Below are 17,530 nucleotides of genomic sequence, written 5' to 3' on the forward strand. Positions count from 1 at the left end.
AAAAATGTTACTGTCACTTCGCCATCTTAAAACATTTCTGAACTTTTCATTTACTTCTCTTCTTTGATAAAAATGGTATTCGAGTTTGGCCCGTGTCCACAAATGATCACTTAGAGTAGTAATTATAGAATCTTACGGCATGTTAGAATTTTGAGATCACTGAGAAACAAAAACTGTTATGTGTTCATAAAGCTTATGACATGTTTTGATTTGGTAGCTTCATGTGGAAGAGGTAGTAGATGTATTTGTTAACATTTAAACATAAAGGTTTAATTTCTATTTCAAAAAAAATATATGCAGGTATGGGCTTATTTTGCCAAAGAAAACACAGCAGTTGCACCCTGTTTTGCAAAAACCATCAGTGTTTGGGAATGATTCTGATGATGATGATGAGGTAAGGAAATCTATGTTTTACTCGTGCATGGTTGGAAATGTAAATTTTTTAAAAATTGAACTTGTGACTCTGATACTTTTGCCTTTGTTATTTGTCAATACAGTGGAGTATAATTTACAGAACTGTCTAAAAGGAAGGTGTAAAGAAAGCAGCTCCACCGATTTTTTAAAGAGTTTTTTCCCTCTAAAAGCTGCAAACTTTACCTTTAAACAAATACACGGTCTTTTCAGACTACTGAAATTGTCATAACAAAATTGTTGGTGTAAAGATCCCTAGGTATGAGTTATTAAGATGTCACCAATTTCTTACAAATTTTTATTAGCAAAGCAGTTTTTAATTTGTTAACCATGAGCTAAAATCACTATGTAACAGTTCTTAACAACGCTACTTTTTAATTCAGTGTCTGCCAAATTTAATTGCTCAGTTATAATCGGGGTAGTGAATAGTTACCCTTGATAGTACTACAATAACATCTAATATAAACATTTTCTATTTTAGCAGCCAAAACTTTTTCTGTGAAACCCACAGTTATATATCAGAAACAATCCCAAATGTGTGCTTTTCTTTTCTCTCTTTTTTTTTTTGAAACAGAGTCTTGCTCAGTTGCCCAGGCTGGAGTGCAATGCCGCGATCTCGGCTCATTGCAACCTCCGCCTCCTGGGTTCAAGCGATTCTCTTGCCTAATCTTCCTGAGTAGCTGGGATTACAGGCACCTGCCATCATGCCCAGCTAATTTTTGTATTTTTGTAGAGACAGGGTTTCACCATGTTGGCCGGGCTAGTCTTGAACTCCTGACCTCAGGTGATCCGCCTGCCTCAGCCTCCCAAAGTGCTGGGATTACAGGCGTAAGCCACTGCACCCAGTAAATGTGTGCTTTTCTAATACTCCCATCATGTTTTAATATTTTTTTCCTTTTTTTTTTTTTTTTGAGACAGAGTTTCGCTCTTGTTACCTGGGCTAGAGTGTGATGGTGCAGTCTTGGCTCACTGCAACCTCTGCCTCCCAGGTTCAAGTGATTCTCCTGCTTCAATCTCCCGAGTAGCTGGGGTTACAGGTGCCTGCCACCATGCCTGGCTAATTTTTATTTTTTATTTTTTGTATTTTTAGCATTTTTAGTATTTTTAATATTTTTTGTATATTTAGTAGCTTTTCCTGCCTCAGCCTCCTGAGTAGCTGGGATTACAGGTGCCCCACCACCATGCCCAGCTAATTTTTATATTTTTAGGAGAGACGGGGTTTCACCATGTTGGCCAGACTGGTCTTGAACCTAACCTCAGGTGATCCACTTGCCTCGGCCTCCCAAAGTGTTGGGATTACAGGCATGAGTCACCATGACCAGCCTCTTTTTTTTTTTTTGAGTTGGAGTCTCCCTCTGTCGCCCAGGCTGCAGTGTAGTAGTGCGATCTCAGCTCACTGCAACCTCCGCCTCTTGGGTTCAGGCGATTCTCCTGCCTCAGCCTGCTGAGTAGCAGGGATTACAGGAACACACCACCACGCCTGGCTAATTCTTGTGTTTTTAGTAGAGGTGGGACTTCACCATGTTGATCAGGCTGGTCTCGAACTCCTGACCTCAGATGATCCATCCACCTTGGCCTCCCAAAGTGCTGGGATTACAGGCATGACCCACTGTGCCTGGCCGGTTTTCAGTTTTTATTATATAATAGCATGGGTGGATAATTGAACATATTTGATATTTCTTTGCTACTTTTGAAGACATTGGCTCTGTATGGCTCACAGTTTTTAAAAATTGAGGTATAATTTACATATAAAATTCTCAGATTTTAAGTGTACAGCTTGATGATTTTTGACAAATGTATATGCCCCAATCAAGATTTAGAACATTTCCCTCTCTCCCAAAAGGCTTTCCATACCCTCCTGCAGTTAGTCTACCTCCCCACTTGCTACCCCAGACAAATGCGCGTGTTTTTTTATCACTAGATTAGTTTTGCCTGTTACAGAATTTCATATAAAAAAAATCATACAGTATGTACTCTTTTATGTCTGACTTACTCCACTCAGTGTAATGCCAGATTTATCCATGTAGTTGTAGAATCACATTTTTCTTAAAATGGATTTTTTCCCCCTTAACAGTGACTTAAGTTTTTCTTCCATTTTTCTGTTTTTATTTCTTCATAAAATATTAGAATAATTGACCATAAGAAATGAATCAAGGTTACTAGTTAAATCTCCATTTCTGTGTAGCCAACTAGAATATTTTCAAATGGAAAATTACTAATTACAACTTCTGAATTTTTAATTATGTTGTTGCATTAGTAAATATTTAATACCTACAATAGGTTAAGAGTTGATCAGTTTTGCACCTGTAGCCTATGTACTTTTTATTATGCGGTACCCTTTTAACAGTTTTTTTTGGGACCTTATATAGTGTTGCTTTTAACCAGTGTCTAGTGGGGAAGACAGACATGTGAACATGAATATAAAGCAGACTGAAATTTGAAAAGGAAACTAATATACTGAGGATTCCTGTGTGCTCATTATACTTTATTTGATCTTCAGGATCACTCTGATGTATTATTATTCCCATTTTACAGGTCAGAAAATTGAAGCTCAGGTTAAGTAATTTGTTCAAGGCCATGTGGCTGATAAATAAGTGGCAAGATTGGGATTTGAACACAGGCCTATCTGACCTTCAAACCTATACTATTCTTCTGTCTTGCCTTGTTTTAACAGTAGCGTTACAGAATGTGAATGAAACATAGAGAATGAAATGATTCACTTTGTTGCAGGAAAATCAAGGCAGGAATAAGCATTTAAATAACATTCAAGGCTGGTTTAGATTTAAATAGGCAAAAATAGAGGTGAAATAATTTCATTTGGGAGAGAACAGCAAGAAATACAGAATGGCATACAAGTACAAGGCATTTTTGTGGAATAATGTGGCTGGAGAAGAGGGTAAATAGGAAAAAATGTTGCAGATGAGGTTGTAACAGGATTGGGCCAGATTGTGGAGTACCTTAAATTTTTCGTATAAAATTTCAACTTTATATTTTCAAGTAGTTTTTGAGTAATTCGGTGATATTATCACACTTTTGGGAAGATAACTCTTGAATTGTAAAGCAAAGAAAGGGAGAAATGAGAGATGAGTTTCAAAATGCTTGTTAGAAGGCTTTTTTAGTAGTTCAGGTGAGAGATCTCAACCTAGGTTGAGGTCAATGGAAATGAATGGGGAAAAATGTGAGAGGTACCACAGAAATAAGTAGGACCTGGCAGCCACATTGAATATATGGGAAAGAGATGAGTCCTGATGCAAGATCTTTTTTTTTTTTGTCATCATTTTCCCTTGTTTAAAAAAAATATATAATTCACACGCTGTATACTTTACAGTGCTCTTTCATAACTAGTCAACAATTTAAGCAACAATTAAATTATTAGTGCTGTGGAAAATATAGAAGAAAGATAATTTCTTATTCCCCTCCTGAGGAGAGCATTTGATACACCTGGAAAGGAGCTGCTATGAAGCCAATTTATCTGTTCTTTTTATCAATTCAGCAGCATTTAAGATCAGATTTTTCTCTCTAGTGGTCCAGCAGAGGGAGCCCTAGCACATGAATTGTTTTCATTTTTTGCTTGCATCCAGGGTTAGTTTAGTGGGAAAGTGGTAGTCTATCCCTTTTAATTATAATTTAAGCAGTTCCTCCTTTCTTTTTTTGAGACAGAGTCTGGCTCTGTCATCCAGGCTGGAGTGCAGTGGCGCGATCTCGGGTCACTGCAGCCTCCACCTCCCAAGTTAAAGCAATTCTTGTGCCTCAGCCTCCCAAGTAGCTGGGATCACAGGCGTTCGCCACCAGACCCAGCTAATTTTTGTATTTTTTGTAGAGATGGGGTTTTGCCATGTTGACCAGGCTGGTCTTGAACTCCTGGCCTCAAGGGATCTGCCTGCCTCAGCCTCCCAAAGTGCTGTGATTGCAGGCGTGAGCCACCATGCCCGGCCTAGTAGATCCTCTTTTTCAAATTGTCAGAATAAGTTAGAAATAATTATCATTTTGGGAGAGATGGTTGGGGGGCGGGGTGAAAGTTTTTACACCATATGAGTAAGAAAGCATATTCTGATGCTGCTATCAATTCATAAGTGAGTGGTTTTGCTGTCATAATTTTCCGGTCTCACTGTCACCATATTCATTCTTTTCTGTTGGATTATTTTAGTTGTTTCATAACTAGTTTCCTTATTATCTGTCTCCTCAAATTATTTATGATATTGTCAGATTGATCTTCCTAAAGCACAGTTATAATCACTGATCCTCAGTCCTGAACGTAATTATATTTAAAATCTAAACTGCTAATCTTGACTTTGAAAACCTTCTCTATGCTTTGCCCCTAGAATGCTTACTAGCATTTTCTCCTAACTGTTCCTCCATAAAAAGTACACTTTCGTGCTTGCAGTTTTTCACAGCTCTGCTTTTCTTTACACTGGAATTCTTCTCCCCATTTTTTTAATGTCCAAATTATAGCCATCCTTCAAAACCCAGTGCAAAAGCTACTTCTTTCAAGATACTTTCTTTGATTTTCCTCACTGGAAAGAATCTGTTCCTTTTTCTTACACTCTTTACCTTTCTTATTTCATTTAGCTTTTAAAAGCTTGCATTATAAGTTGTTTACATACATGTCTTGTCACTGTACTAGATAAAGTATGAGCTCTATGAGTTAGGATCTGGCCATCTAGCCTAGCTTCGTTTTTATTTTTTGAAACAGAGTCTCGCTCTGTTTCCCAGGCTGGAGTGCAGTGGCGCGATTTCGGGTCACTGCAACCTCCGCTTCCCAGCCTGAGCGATCTTTTAGCCTTTGCCTCCTGAGTAGCTGGGACCACTCTCGGCTCATTTTTGTATTTTTTTGTAGAGACAGGGTTTCGCCATGTTGCCCAGGCGGGTCTCAAGCTCTTGAGCTCAAAGTAAAACGCCCACCGTGGCCTCCCAAAGTGCTAGGATTACAAGTGTGAGCCACCATGCCTGGCCTAGGCTAGCTTCTAAAAATCAGTAAGATTATTTATTCAGGTGTTTCAGCTGTCTGTATTGTAAAGATCCAGATAGTAAATGTTTTAGGCCTTGCAGGGCAACTGTACAACTTCAGTCTCAGTGTGAAAGCAGCCATTAGGCAATATGTAAATTATAAGCATGAGTAATAAATGTGTTTCAATAAAATTTTATTTACAAAAATGGAGATGGGCTGTATTTGACACATAGCCTACAACTTGCTGACCACCGGTCTGTATGATTGTTCTCAAAAGTATTTTTGATAACAGATATTTAATGAGTGTTGTTAAGTGACCAAAACGGTTAGATGTTGCATGACAGATTAAACATAGAACTTGTTTTTAGATGTTTATCTATGATAAATGCCTGCCCATTTTGCAGAGCATAATGAATTTTCCTTTTAATGTCGGCAATTGAAATGTTTATTCCTAAACAGTGGTATACTTGTGAAATCTAGTTTTGTAACATAATTTATATGCCATTAAGAGATATGATGTATACAATCTGAAAACTGTTGCACTTTTTTTGGAGACAAGATTTTGCTCTGCTGCCCAGGCTGGAGTGCAGTGGTATGATCACGGCTCACTGCAACCTTGACCTTCTGGGCTCAAGTGATCCTCTCACTTAAACACTCCAGTAGCTGGCACCACAGGGATATGCCACCACATCTGGCTAATTTGTTTATTTTTTGTAGAGACAGGGTCTCCCTGTGTTTCCCAGGCTGGTCTTAGACACCTGGCCTCAAGTGATCCTCATGCCTCAGCCTCCCAAAGTGTCGGGATTATAGGTGTGAACTACTGTAACTGGCCTAGTTGTTGCTTTTGGATAAAGAGACAAAACTTTTTAACCACTTTAAAAGAGAGTATTAAGTTTAGATAGCTAAAATTTATTAACTTACTTTTACATTTTATTTAATTTACATTACTTATTATTTTTTTCATTTTTTGAGACAGGATCTTGGTCTTTCACCCAGGCTGGAGTACAATTTGTGCAGTCGCAACTCATGGCATCCTCAACCTCCCAGGCCAAAGCACGCCTCTCATCTCAGCCTCCCAAGTAGCTGGGACCACAGGCACACACCACCATGCCTGGCTAATTTTTTAATTTATTTTTTGTAGAGACAGAGTCTCAGTGCGTTGCTCAGGCTACTCTTGAACTCCTGGGCTCAAGTGATCCACTTGCTTTGGCCTCCCAAAGTGTTGGGATTATAGGTGTGAGCCACTGCACCTGGCTGTGAACTTAGTATGTATATATATGTATATGAAGTTATATATATATATAAAATTATATGTATGAAATTACTCAGAAGCCATGGCATAGTCCTTTTATAGGTTAAGCGTTTATAGAAATTATAAGGGAAATATTAAAACCCTAGCAGAAGAAAAAGAGGAAAACACATTTAGAGACAAATATAGAAAAAATAGAAATATCTAATGAACATTAAAAATACTCCATTTTACTATAAGAAATGTAAACTTAGGACAATAGTGAGCTACCATTTTTTGCCATCATATTAGCCAAATACTTTTTAAAAATGAAATGGCAAGATTTTTGTGAAATTGCACTAGAATTTTTGTTATAAATTGATGCACATTTTTGGAAGCAGATGGACCTCTTCTGGAAAGCAATTGCAAAAATTAGTATAAATCTTTTAAAAGTTGACTATTGTTTACCCAATGTTATCAGTCAGGAGACAGAAACCTTGCCAATATTTTCCTTTCTAAAATTTTGTCTTGGAATTGTCAGAAATTGATATAAAATATTTTTAGGTATTCAAAAGCATTTATCTTGGGTCTCTTTATGATCGCAAAAACTTAAGACCAGTCCAACTTTCAACAATGAAAGCATGAGTAAGTAAAGTGTGTGCAATACTACGGCTATTACATTCATCATGAAATAACATTTAGTGAAAAAATATATACAAATTTGTTATAGATAAAAGGAAAAAAGACAGTAAAGAAAGCATTTCATATTAATGGTAGTTATCTTTGTATGGCAGACGATGAGTGGTTTTTTTGTTTTTTTTTTTTTTTAATTTGTAGAGATGGGGGGGGGTCTCGCTATAGTGCCCAGGCTCATTTTGAACTCCAGGCCTCAAGTGATCCTCCTGCCTTGGTGTCCCAAAGTGCTGGGATTACAGGTGTGAGCCACCACGCCTGGCATAGTTTTTTTTTTTTTTTATACTTTTCTGTATTTTCAACTATTTTTTAAGAAAAATTATGATGAATTTTAAGGATTTCCCATAGTGTATTTAGTTTCCAAATCATATTAAAATGTAAAAAGAAATAACACATTTTATCTGATAGAAGACTAGGAGAGAAAATATTGGGGCATTTTAAAAACATGAAGTAAGATGAAATAAGCAGGATACAAAATTGAATACCTACGGTTGTACAATGCTATAGGTGCACAGATAAGTAAAAAATAATAAATGAAAATGGTTACTTTTTAGCATGGTAGTGTGAGTTTTTTTTCAAAATCATATTATTATTTTGTTATAATTTTGACGAATACAAGGAAGTGAGTGCTTAAAAAAAAAGATAACCATAATTGTGTATTCCCAAAGTAAGAAGCATTATTAGCAAGTTACAGGATTACATAAGTGTATACACTTCGTTCCTTTCACTATTTCTTAATATTTCTCCTCTTTAATCTTTTTAAAAATTTTCCTGAAAAAGTAAGTTGAAGGTTTGGTTTTCCTAATGAAAAATTAATCTTATTTTAGCTGGAAGCCTGTTTGGCTTACTATTGGTAAGAAAAAGTTAGAATTTTGATCTATCTGAACATTACAGTACATCCAAATCAATAAAATGTTTTAGTTGTGGTTTTTCATCAGTTTTAATCAGATAATGTCTTACTTCTCTAGGTATAGTCTAGTATAGTTCAAATAAAAAGACAGTTGTACATAAGACAAAGCATATTGTGAAAATGTTGGGAAATTTAGGTTATTTTAATGATGGCTAAGAATTTGTGAACTTTTCTCATATGCTGTTACACTGAATTACTAGTAAATTCATGGTACCGAGTATATCAGAGTATAAACAGTAAGGGATTTAAAGTAATTGTGCAGTTTGCTAAAATTTCATCCTTAACCTACTGGCTAAGAGTGAAAAAGCGAGAAGAGAGAAAAGGAAAAGGATGGAACTAAGACAATTCTATTAGAAGTGGGGAGATGGCAAGAGAATTCTGTCCTCATTTTTCTTTTTCTTTTTTAAAATATTTCATTTTGAGACAGGGACTCACTGTTGTCCAGGCTAGAGTGCAGTGGCTCTGTCACAGCTCACTGTAGCCTCAACCTCCTGGGCTCAAGCAATTCTCCCACCTCAGCCTCCCAAGTAGCTGAGACTACAGTCATGCACTACCATGCCTGCCTAATTTTTTTGTATTTTTTTGTTGAGACAGAGTCTCACTATGTTGCCCAGCTTGTTCTGGAGCCCTTGGCTTCAAACGATCCTCCTGCCTCAGCCTCTCAAAGTACTGGGATTAGAAGTGTGAGCCACCATGCCCAGCCTCCACTAGTCTTTTTAACCATTGTTTTCCATTTCTGAGGTCTTTGACTTAATTTCATAGTTTTTCAACATGTGCTCATTGGGGCATTATTTCTTAAGTTTTTGATTGTTAAAGAATGCTTGCCCATTGCTTTTGTCACTTAAATATCTACTTGATTGGGTGTAATATTTCTAGAATAACAATTTATTTCAAAATCTTACAGACATTAGTCATTTTTTCTGGTACTTAATGTTCTTATCAGGAAGTACAACACTATAGTTTCTTTTATCCCTACTTCTAGACTTTTTAAAATTGGCTTGGACTACTGGAGAGTATATTCTTTATAGTCTTTTTAATTCAATGTGTCTTGCTGCAAATAATATTGAGTTGTTTTTTCCAGGAATACATTGTTGCTTTTTCTCTAAATATTTAGCTTTTTCTTCATTTCATTGAAATTTACTGTCATCCATGTGCTGGGTTATAACATTTTGGAGGATCATCTTTGTCTTTCATATCATCGTCATGCATTTATTAATGCATTCAACAGATATTTATTGATCACTTGCCCTGTGCCAGTGAAACATAACAAAAGCCACTGCCTTTGTGGCACTTACATTCTCAAGGTGGTGGTGGTGGGGGGTGATAAGTAATTAACAAAGCAGATAAGTTACATGTGAATTTAGAAGATTACAGAGCTGTGAAAAAGTAGAGCAGGGTAAGGAGAATTCAACAGGTATTTAGGGAAATTACTCAGTCTGTGTCTTTTTCTCTCTACTAACTAAGATTAAACTTTTGTCAGTGTTTCAGTTATAGCTTTTCTGTTTCTTACTGTTTCTAATTTATTTATTAGCTCTATTGGTGTTATTTTAGTCTTCAATATATTTTCTTTAGCTCTACAGTTTTTCTGTCTTTTATTGTCCTCTCATCTGAATATTAACTTTTAAAATTTAATTAGTAATCTTATTTTGAAAGAGTTTGACAGGGAAGAGAGAGAGGAAGAGATGGAAATGATAGTTTGAAGATACACAGGTATACCTCACTGATATTGTGGGTATGATTCCAGACCACTGCAATAAAGTAAATATCTCAGTAAAGCAAGTCATGTAAGTTTTTTGTTTCCTAGTGTATATAAAAGTTATGTTTATGCTATGCTGTAGTTTTTAAAGTGTGTAATAGCATTATAGCTAAAAAAATGCGTATACCATAATTTTAAAATACTTTATGCTAAAAAATGCTAATGATCATGTGAGCCTTTAGCCAGCAATAATCTTTTTGCTGGTGGAGGGTTTTATCTCAATGTTAATGGTTGCTGACTGATCAGGTGATGTTTGCTGAAGGCTGGGTGGCCGTAGCAATTTCTTAAGACAAAAATGAAGTTTGCTGCATTGATTGACTCTTCCTTTAATGAATTATTTCTTGGTAGCATGTGATGCTGTTTGATAGCATTTACCCACAGTGGAACTTTAAAAATTGGAGTCAGTCCTCTCAAATCCTGCTGCTGTTTTATCAACTAAGTTTATATAATCTAAATTCTTTGTTGTCATTTCAACAGTGCTCACGTCGTCACCATGAGTAGATTCTATATAAAGAAACCAGTGCAAGGCCAGGCGCGGTAGTTCACACTTGTAATCCCAGCACTTTGGGAGGCCAAGGCGGGCGGATCACAAGGTCAGGAGATCGAGACCATCCTGGCTAACATGGTGAAACCCCGTCTCTACTAAAAATACAAAAAATTAGCCGGGCATGGTGGCGGGTGCCTGTAGTCCCAGCTACTCCAGAGGCTGGGGCAGGAGAATGGTATGAACCCGGGAGGCAGAGCTTGCAGTGAGCTGAGATCGTACCACTGCACTCCAGCCTGGGCGACAGAGCAAGACTGTCTCAAAAAAAAAAAAAAAAAGAAGAAGAAACCAGTGTAGTGGCTCATGCCTATAATCCCAGCACTTTGGGAGACTGAAGTAGGTGAATCACCTGAGGTCAGGAGTTCAAGACCAGCCTGGCCAACGTGGTGAAACCCCGTCTCTACTAAAAAATAAAAAAGTTAGCCAGTTGTGGTGGCACGCACCTGTAATCCCAGCTACTCAGACGACTGAGGCAGGAGAGTCACATGAACCCAGGAGGTGGAGGTTGCAGTCAGTCGAGATCATGCCACTGCACTGCAGCTTGGGCCACAGAGCGAGACGGTCTCAAAAAGAAAAGAAACCATTTTCTTTGCTCATTCAGTAGAAGAAATTTGTCATCAATTCAAGTTTAATAATGAGATTGTCATCAATTCAAGTTTTATCATGAGGAGTTCAGTCACATCTTCAGACTCCATTTGTAATTCTAGTTCTCTTGCTATTTCTACCCCATCTGCAGCCACTTCATCTACTGAAGTCTTGAAGCCCTCAAAGTCCTTCATGAGGGTTGGAATCAGCTTCTTCCAAACTCATGTTAATGATGTTTGGCCTCCACCCATGAATCACAGGTGTTCTTAATGGCTTCTAGACTGTTGAATTTCTTTCAGAAGGTTTTCAGTTTACTTGCCCACATCTATCAGAGGAACACTGTCTGTGGAAGCTGTAGAGTTTATGAAATGTTTTTTTTTTTTTGAGACAAGGTCTTGCCTTGTCACTCTGGCTGGAGTGCAGAGGTGCGATCTTGGTTCACTGCAACCTCTGTCCCCTGGGCTCAAACGATCCTTGCACCTCAGCCTCCCGAGTAGCATGGGCCACAGGCACTCACCACCACACCCAGCTATTTTTTTTTTTTTTTTTGTAGAGATGGGTCTCACCATGTTGCCCAGTATGGTCTCAAACTCCTGAGCTCAAGCAGTCTACCTGCCTTGGCTTCCCAAAGTGTTGGGGTTACAGGTATGAGCCACCACACCTGGCCTTGAAATGTATTTCTTAAATAAGACTTGAAGGTCAGAATTACTCCTTGAACCATTTGCTCCAGAATGGATAGTGTGTTGATAGGCCTGAAAACAACATTTGTCTCCTTATACATCTCTGTCAGAGCTCTTGATAACCTGATGCATTGTCAGTGAGCAGTATTTTGAAAGGAATCTTTTTTTTCAAGCAGTGGGTCTCCATGACGGGATTAAAATATTCAGTAAACCAAGCTGTAAACAGATGTGCTGTCATCTAGGCTTTGTTGTTTCATTTATAGAGCACAGGCAAGTAGATTTAGCATAATTCTTAAGGGCCCTAGTGTTTTTCAAATTGTCAATGAGAGTCAGCCTTTGAAGCTTTGAAGCCAAGCGTTGACTTCTCTTGGGCTTTGAAAGTCCTAGATGGCATCCTCTTCCAATAGAAGGCTGTTATGTCTACATTGAGAATCTGTTGTTTAATGTAGCCACTTTCATTGATGGTTCCAGTTAGGTTTTCTGGATAACTTAACTGCAGCTTCTAAATTGGCTTAAGGGAACATTGTGGCTAGTTTGATCTTCTCTTCAGACTACTAAAATTCTCTCCATATCAGCAATAAGGCTGTTTGCCTTCTTATCATTCGTGTGTTCACTGGAGTAGCAACTTTTAATTTCCTTCAATAACTTTTCCTTTGCATTCAGAACTTGACTGTTTGACTGCAAGAAGCCTAGCTTTCGGCCTGTCTCGCCTTTCAGCTTGCCTTCCTCAATCAGCTTGCCTTCCTCAATCAGCTTAATCATTTCCAGCTTTTGATTTAAAGTAAGAAACCTGCTACTCTCTCTTTCACTTGAACACTTAAAGGCCATTGTAGGGTTATGAGTTGACCTAATTTCAGTATTGTTGCGTCTCAGGGAATAGGAAGGCCTGAGGAGAGGGAGAAGAGAGGAGAACACCGGTTGGTGGAGCAGTCAGTCAGAAAACACACAACATTTATCAGTTAAGTTACCCGTTTTATCTGGGCATGGTATGTGGCTTCCCCAAACAGATACAATAATAACACCAAAGATTGTTGATTACAGATCATTGTAACATGTAATAATGAAAAATTTTGAAATATTGTGAGAATTACCAAAATGTGACACACTGACATGAAGTGAACACATGCTGTTGGAAAAATGGCACTGATAGACTTACTCAATGCTGGGTTGCCACACATCTTCAATTTGTAATAAAACATCTGTGAAGCACAATAAAACAAGGAATGCCTATAATGGTACGGTCATTGTAATTTTCCTTTTTGTTGTTGTCTTAGGATAGAGATAATTTGTGCAGGTTTTGGCTGAAAGAGAAGCAGCTGAGGAAAAATGAGAGATTTTACAGCTAAGGAAACTAGGGTGTCAAGAAGTTAACTGATCCATAGCACACACAGAGTACTTAGATAATAGAGCTAAATTTTGAATCCAGGTCTGCCTGATTCAAGTCCATGCTTTTAAACAATGTAATGTACTCCCTCTGAGAGTTAGTTTGTTCATAATGGAATTTCCAAAGTTTCAGAGAATGGATTTCAGAAACAATAGAAAAAGGGTTAGTAGGGGACTGGCAAAGATCAGGTTGACTTCAAAGGGTCAATCTTGTTTATTATTTGGAAAGGGAACACAAATAGAAGTTGTGTTCAAGTGTGCTTTTTATCATGTGAAATTACACAACTTTGCCTTCCAGTGACCTAGGAATATTTTGAGGAGATTAGGCTATATTTAATTTTCAAAAAAATTGACATCCCATTGTCTGGAGATATACATATATATATATATATATATATATATTTTTTTTTTTTTTTAACAGTCTATCCCAAGGGTTTTCAATGGGTATGTTGCTACTTCAAGAGGAAATTCAGAAATTTGTGGAGTGGCTTTTGCTTGTCATAATTGTTGTATTTATTTCTTTCTTTATTTGAGACAGGGTCTTACTCTGTCTCCCAGGCTGGAGTGAAGTGGTGCAGTCACAGCTCACTGCAACCTCTGCGTCCAGGACTCAAGCTTTCCTCCCATTTCAGCCTGCTGAGTAGCTGGGACTACAGGCATGTGCCACCATGCCCAGCTAATGTCTGTATTTTTTTTGTAGAGACAGGATTTCACTATGTTGGCCCAGGTTGGTCTTGAACTCCTGGGGCTCAAGTGATCTGCCCACTTCGGCCTCCCAAAGTGCTGGAACTGTAGGTGTGAGCCACCATGCCTAGCACTTATCAGAGTTAACTTAGGTAGGGTGGTGTTGGCACCATTTTTTTGTTTTGTTTTGTTTTTAAGACGGAGTCTTACTCTGTCGCCCAGGCTGGAGTGCAGTGGCGCGATCTCGGCTCACTGCAAGCTCCACCTCCCAGGTTCACGCCATTCTCCTGCCTCAGCCTCCGGAGTAGCTGGGACTACAGGCACCCGCCACCACGCCCAGCTAATTTTTTCGTATTTTTAGTAGAGACGGGGTTTCACTATGTTAGCCAGGATGGTCTCGATCTCCTGACCTAGTGACCCGCCTCAGCCTCCCAAAGTGCTGGGATTACAGGCGTGAGCCACCGTGCCCGGTGTTGGCACCAGTTTTTGATGAGGACCAGGGGTGGTAGATACTGTGCATCTCATGCCCCCATTCATATAGGTGAAATCCCTCTGAACATGCATATAGATGAAAAACTGCTTATTGTATTTTATTTCATTTTTGTGATCATGGCCCACTGTAGCCTTGACGTCCCAGGCTCAAGTGGTGGCTCATGCCTGTAATCCCAGCACTTTGGTAGGCCAAGGCGGGTGGATCACCTGAGGTCAGGAGTTTGAGACCATCCTGGCCAACATGGTGAAACCCCATCTCTACTAAAAATACAAAAATTAGCTGGGTGTGGTGGTGCACATCTGTAGTCCCAGCTGCTCGGGAGGCTGAGGCAGGAGAATTGCTTGAATCTGGGAGGCAGAGCAAGACTCTGTCTCAAAATTAAAAACAAAAAACAAAAAGAGTATTGGGTATGATACGATTGAGAACTACCAGTCTGGGCTTTCCCCACTGACATAAAATGGCTCATTTATTGTATGTTAAATTTCCATAAATATGTAGATTTGTTTCTTTGGACTATTCTGTTTCATTTTTTTTTTATTTAATCCTGCTTCAATACCATATTATTTCAATTACTCTAGCATTATAATCTCTTTTAATATATGATAGGACAAAGAATAAGAAAAGCTAAAGTTTATTGAGCACTTTGTTTATGTTAGGTATGGCTTTATGTGTTTGATAGGAATTATCTCATGTAATCATGTTAATTGGTTTACCATATTTTATCACATCTAAGCTGCTTTGATATTGATGCTTTCTTGGTGTTACAGAAGGTGTCAGTGAAAACTTTTCATACAGAACATCATTATTGCTTCCTGGGTGACAGCATTTTTTTAATAAGTCATTGATTTTTGAGAGATTAAAATATGAAGAATCTGTGTTTTAGAATCAGAGAAATAAGATGTCATTATTCTCATTTTATAGTTGAGGAAACAGGCAGAAAGTTTAAATAACTTGCCTGAGATTACACAGCTAATTGACTTAATAACCCATATGATTGATTGGGATCTTTTAAAGTAATTACATTTTCTAAGCATTTATTGCTGATACACAGCAGTAGTAATTATACACACACACGTTTGTACATACGTCATATTTTATGTATATATCTAAGGATTTTTTTTGTATGTGGATATAGTATCTGAGCACCTTGCTAAACTCTTTTATTAGTTGTAATAATAGGTTAAAATCCTCTGGATTTTCTGAGTAGGTAACCATATTACCTGACAGTGATTTTAATACTAATTTTTATTCTGGTCTAATTGCATTGAGTAGAACCTCAAGAGTATTGTTGAAATATAGTGGTAATAGCAGGCATCCTTTTCTTGTTTCTGACCTTATGAAGATATTTCTAATGTTTCACCATTAAGTATGCTATTCAAGCTAGTTCATGGTAAATATCCTTTTTCAAATTAAGGGTGTTTCCCTGTATTGTAGATTTGTCATTCACAAATCTTCTTATTTACAACTATTCGGCAATCCTGTCTACTGAGTTTGTCTCTATAGTAGAGTCCTTCTACCAGGTGCCCCTCCCTGTGAGAGAATATACTTCCTACCTTCTTGATATCAGGCTTAGCCATGAGGCTTGCTTTAGCCAGTGGAAGTCATGTATGCTGTATCTGAGCAAAACTTCAGGAGTCATTGCCTGATTAAGTCATTGCTTTTCCCCCCTCTGCCATATGAACAATATGTTGCATATAGGTACTGTGCCTTCAGCTTCAGTCCTAGAATGAAGACGGTGAGGAGCCACAGCCGTCCATAATGGACATGTAGCATGAGCGAGAAATAAACCTTTGTATTGTAAGCCTTGAGACTTTGGTGATGTTTGTTAACACAGGATCAATTCTCAAAATTGACCAATAACTTTAGTTGCTAAACATTTTAATTAGGGATTGAATTTTGTCAGCTCTTTTTTCGGCATCTGTTACTATTGTGAATTACGTTGATAGATTTTTTTCAAAAGTGAAACCACTCTTTAAAATACTAGGATAAATTGTACTTAGTCTTGGTGTATTATTCTTTAAATGTGCAACTGGATTTTATTTGCTGTTTTTTAAATTGTAAAATATGCATAACCTAAAATTTACCATTTAAGCATTAAGTGTGTAGTTCAGTAGCATTAAATGCATTTACACTGTTGTTCAACTATTATCATGGTCTATTTTGAGAACTTTTTTATCTTCCCAAACTGAAACTGTATACTCATTATATAATAACTCCCCTTCCCCCAGTGCCCTGCCCAGCCCTTAGCAACCACCAGTCTACTTTGTGTCTATAAATTTGACCATTCCAGATACCTCATATACATGGAATCATATAGTATTTGTCTTTTTGTGACGGGGTTATTTCACTTGGCATAATGTCCTCAGGGTTCATCCATGGTATAGCATGTGTCAGAATTTCCTTCTCCATTGTATATGTGTATCACATTTTGTTTAATCTGTTCATCCATGCCTGGACCTTTTGGCTGTTGTGATTAATGCTGCTATGAACATGGTTGTATAAGTAACCGTTTCATTTCCTGTCTTCAGTTCTTTTGAGTGTACAGTTGTCCCTTGGTGTCCTTGGGGGACTGGTTTGAGGTCCTTCCTCCCACAGATATGAAAATCTGTGAATGCTCAAGTCCCTGATATAAAATGGCATAGTATTTGCACATAACCTATGCACGTTCTCCCATATACTTTCAATCATCTCTGGTTTACTTGTAATACCTAATACAACGTAAATACCTAATACAATGTAAATACTATGTAAATAGTTATACTCTATTGTTCAGGGAATAATAACAAGGAAAAAAAGCCTATACATCTTCAGTACAGGCACAGTTTTTTTTTTCCCAAATATTTTCAAAGCATGGTTGGTTGGATCCACATAGATGGAACCCACAGATACGGAGGGCCAACTGTATACTTTGGGGGGTGGTGGGGGAATTGTTGGATCATATGGTAATTCTGTGTTTAAATTTTTGAGGATTGTTTCAGTCTTGAGGAACCACCACAATGGCTGTATCATTTTACATTCCTACCAGCAATACACACAAGTTCCAATTTCTCTACATCTCTTCACAGCACTGGGTATTGACTGTTTTATTTGATAATAGCTATCCTAAGGGGTATGAAGTGGTGTCTCAAGTCTTAGCCTTTTTTTTTTTTTTTTTTTTTGAGATGGAGTCTCGCTTTGTCGCCCAGGCTGGAGTGCAGTAGCCCGATCTTGGCTCA

General features: G+C 37.8%; 1 protein-coding gene across 4 annotated transcripts in view; it reads left to right on the forward strand.

The window, feature by feature from the left end:
• The window catches only part of NSRP1 (nuclear speckle splicing regulatory protein 1), a 67,519-nt gene that overhangs the window by 1,147 nt on the left and 48,842 nt on the right, over positions 1-17,530 (forward strand). For all 4 annotated transcript variants that reach the window (XM_003778777.5, XM_009251456.4, XM_063718086.1 and 1 more), the window contains one exon: positions 301-394. In XM_003778777.5, the coding sequence (XP_003778825.3) occupies positions 301-394 (94 nt within the window). The remainder of the gene's footprint in view (positions 1-300; positions 395-17,530) is intronic.

Source organism: Pongo abelii, chromosome 19 (assembly GCF_028885655.2).
Source record: "Pongo abelii isolate AG06213 chromosome 19, NHGRI_mPonAbe1-v2.0_pri, whole genome shotgun sequence".
Taxonomy (NCBI): Eukaryota; Metazoa; Chordata; class Mammalia; order Primates; family Hominidae; genus Pongo; species Pongo abelii.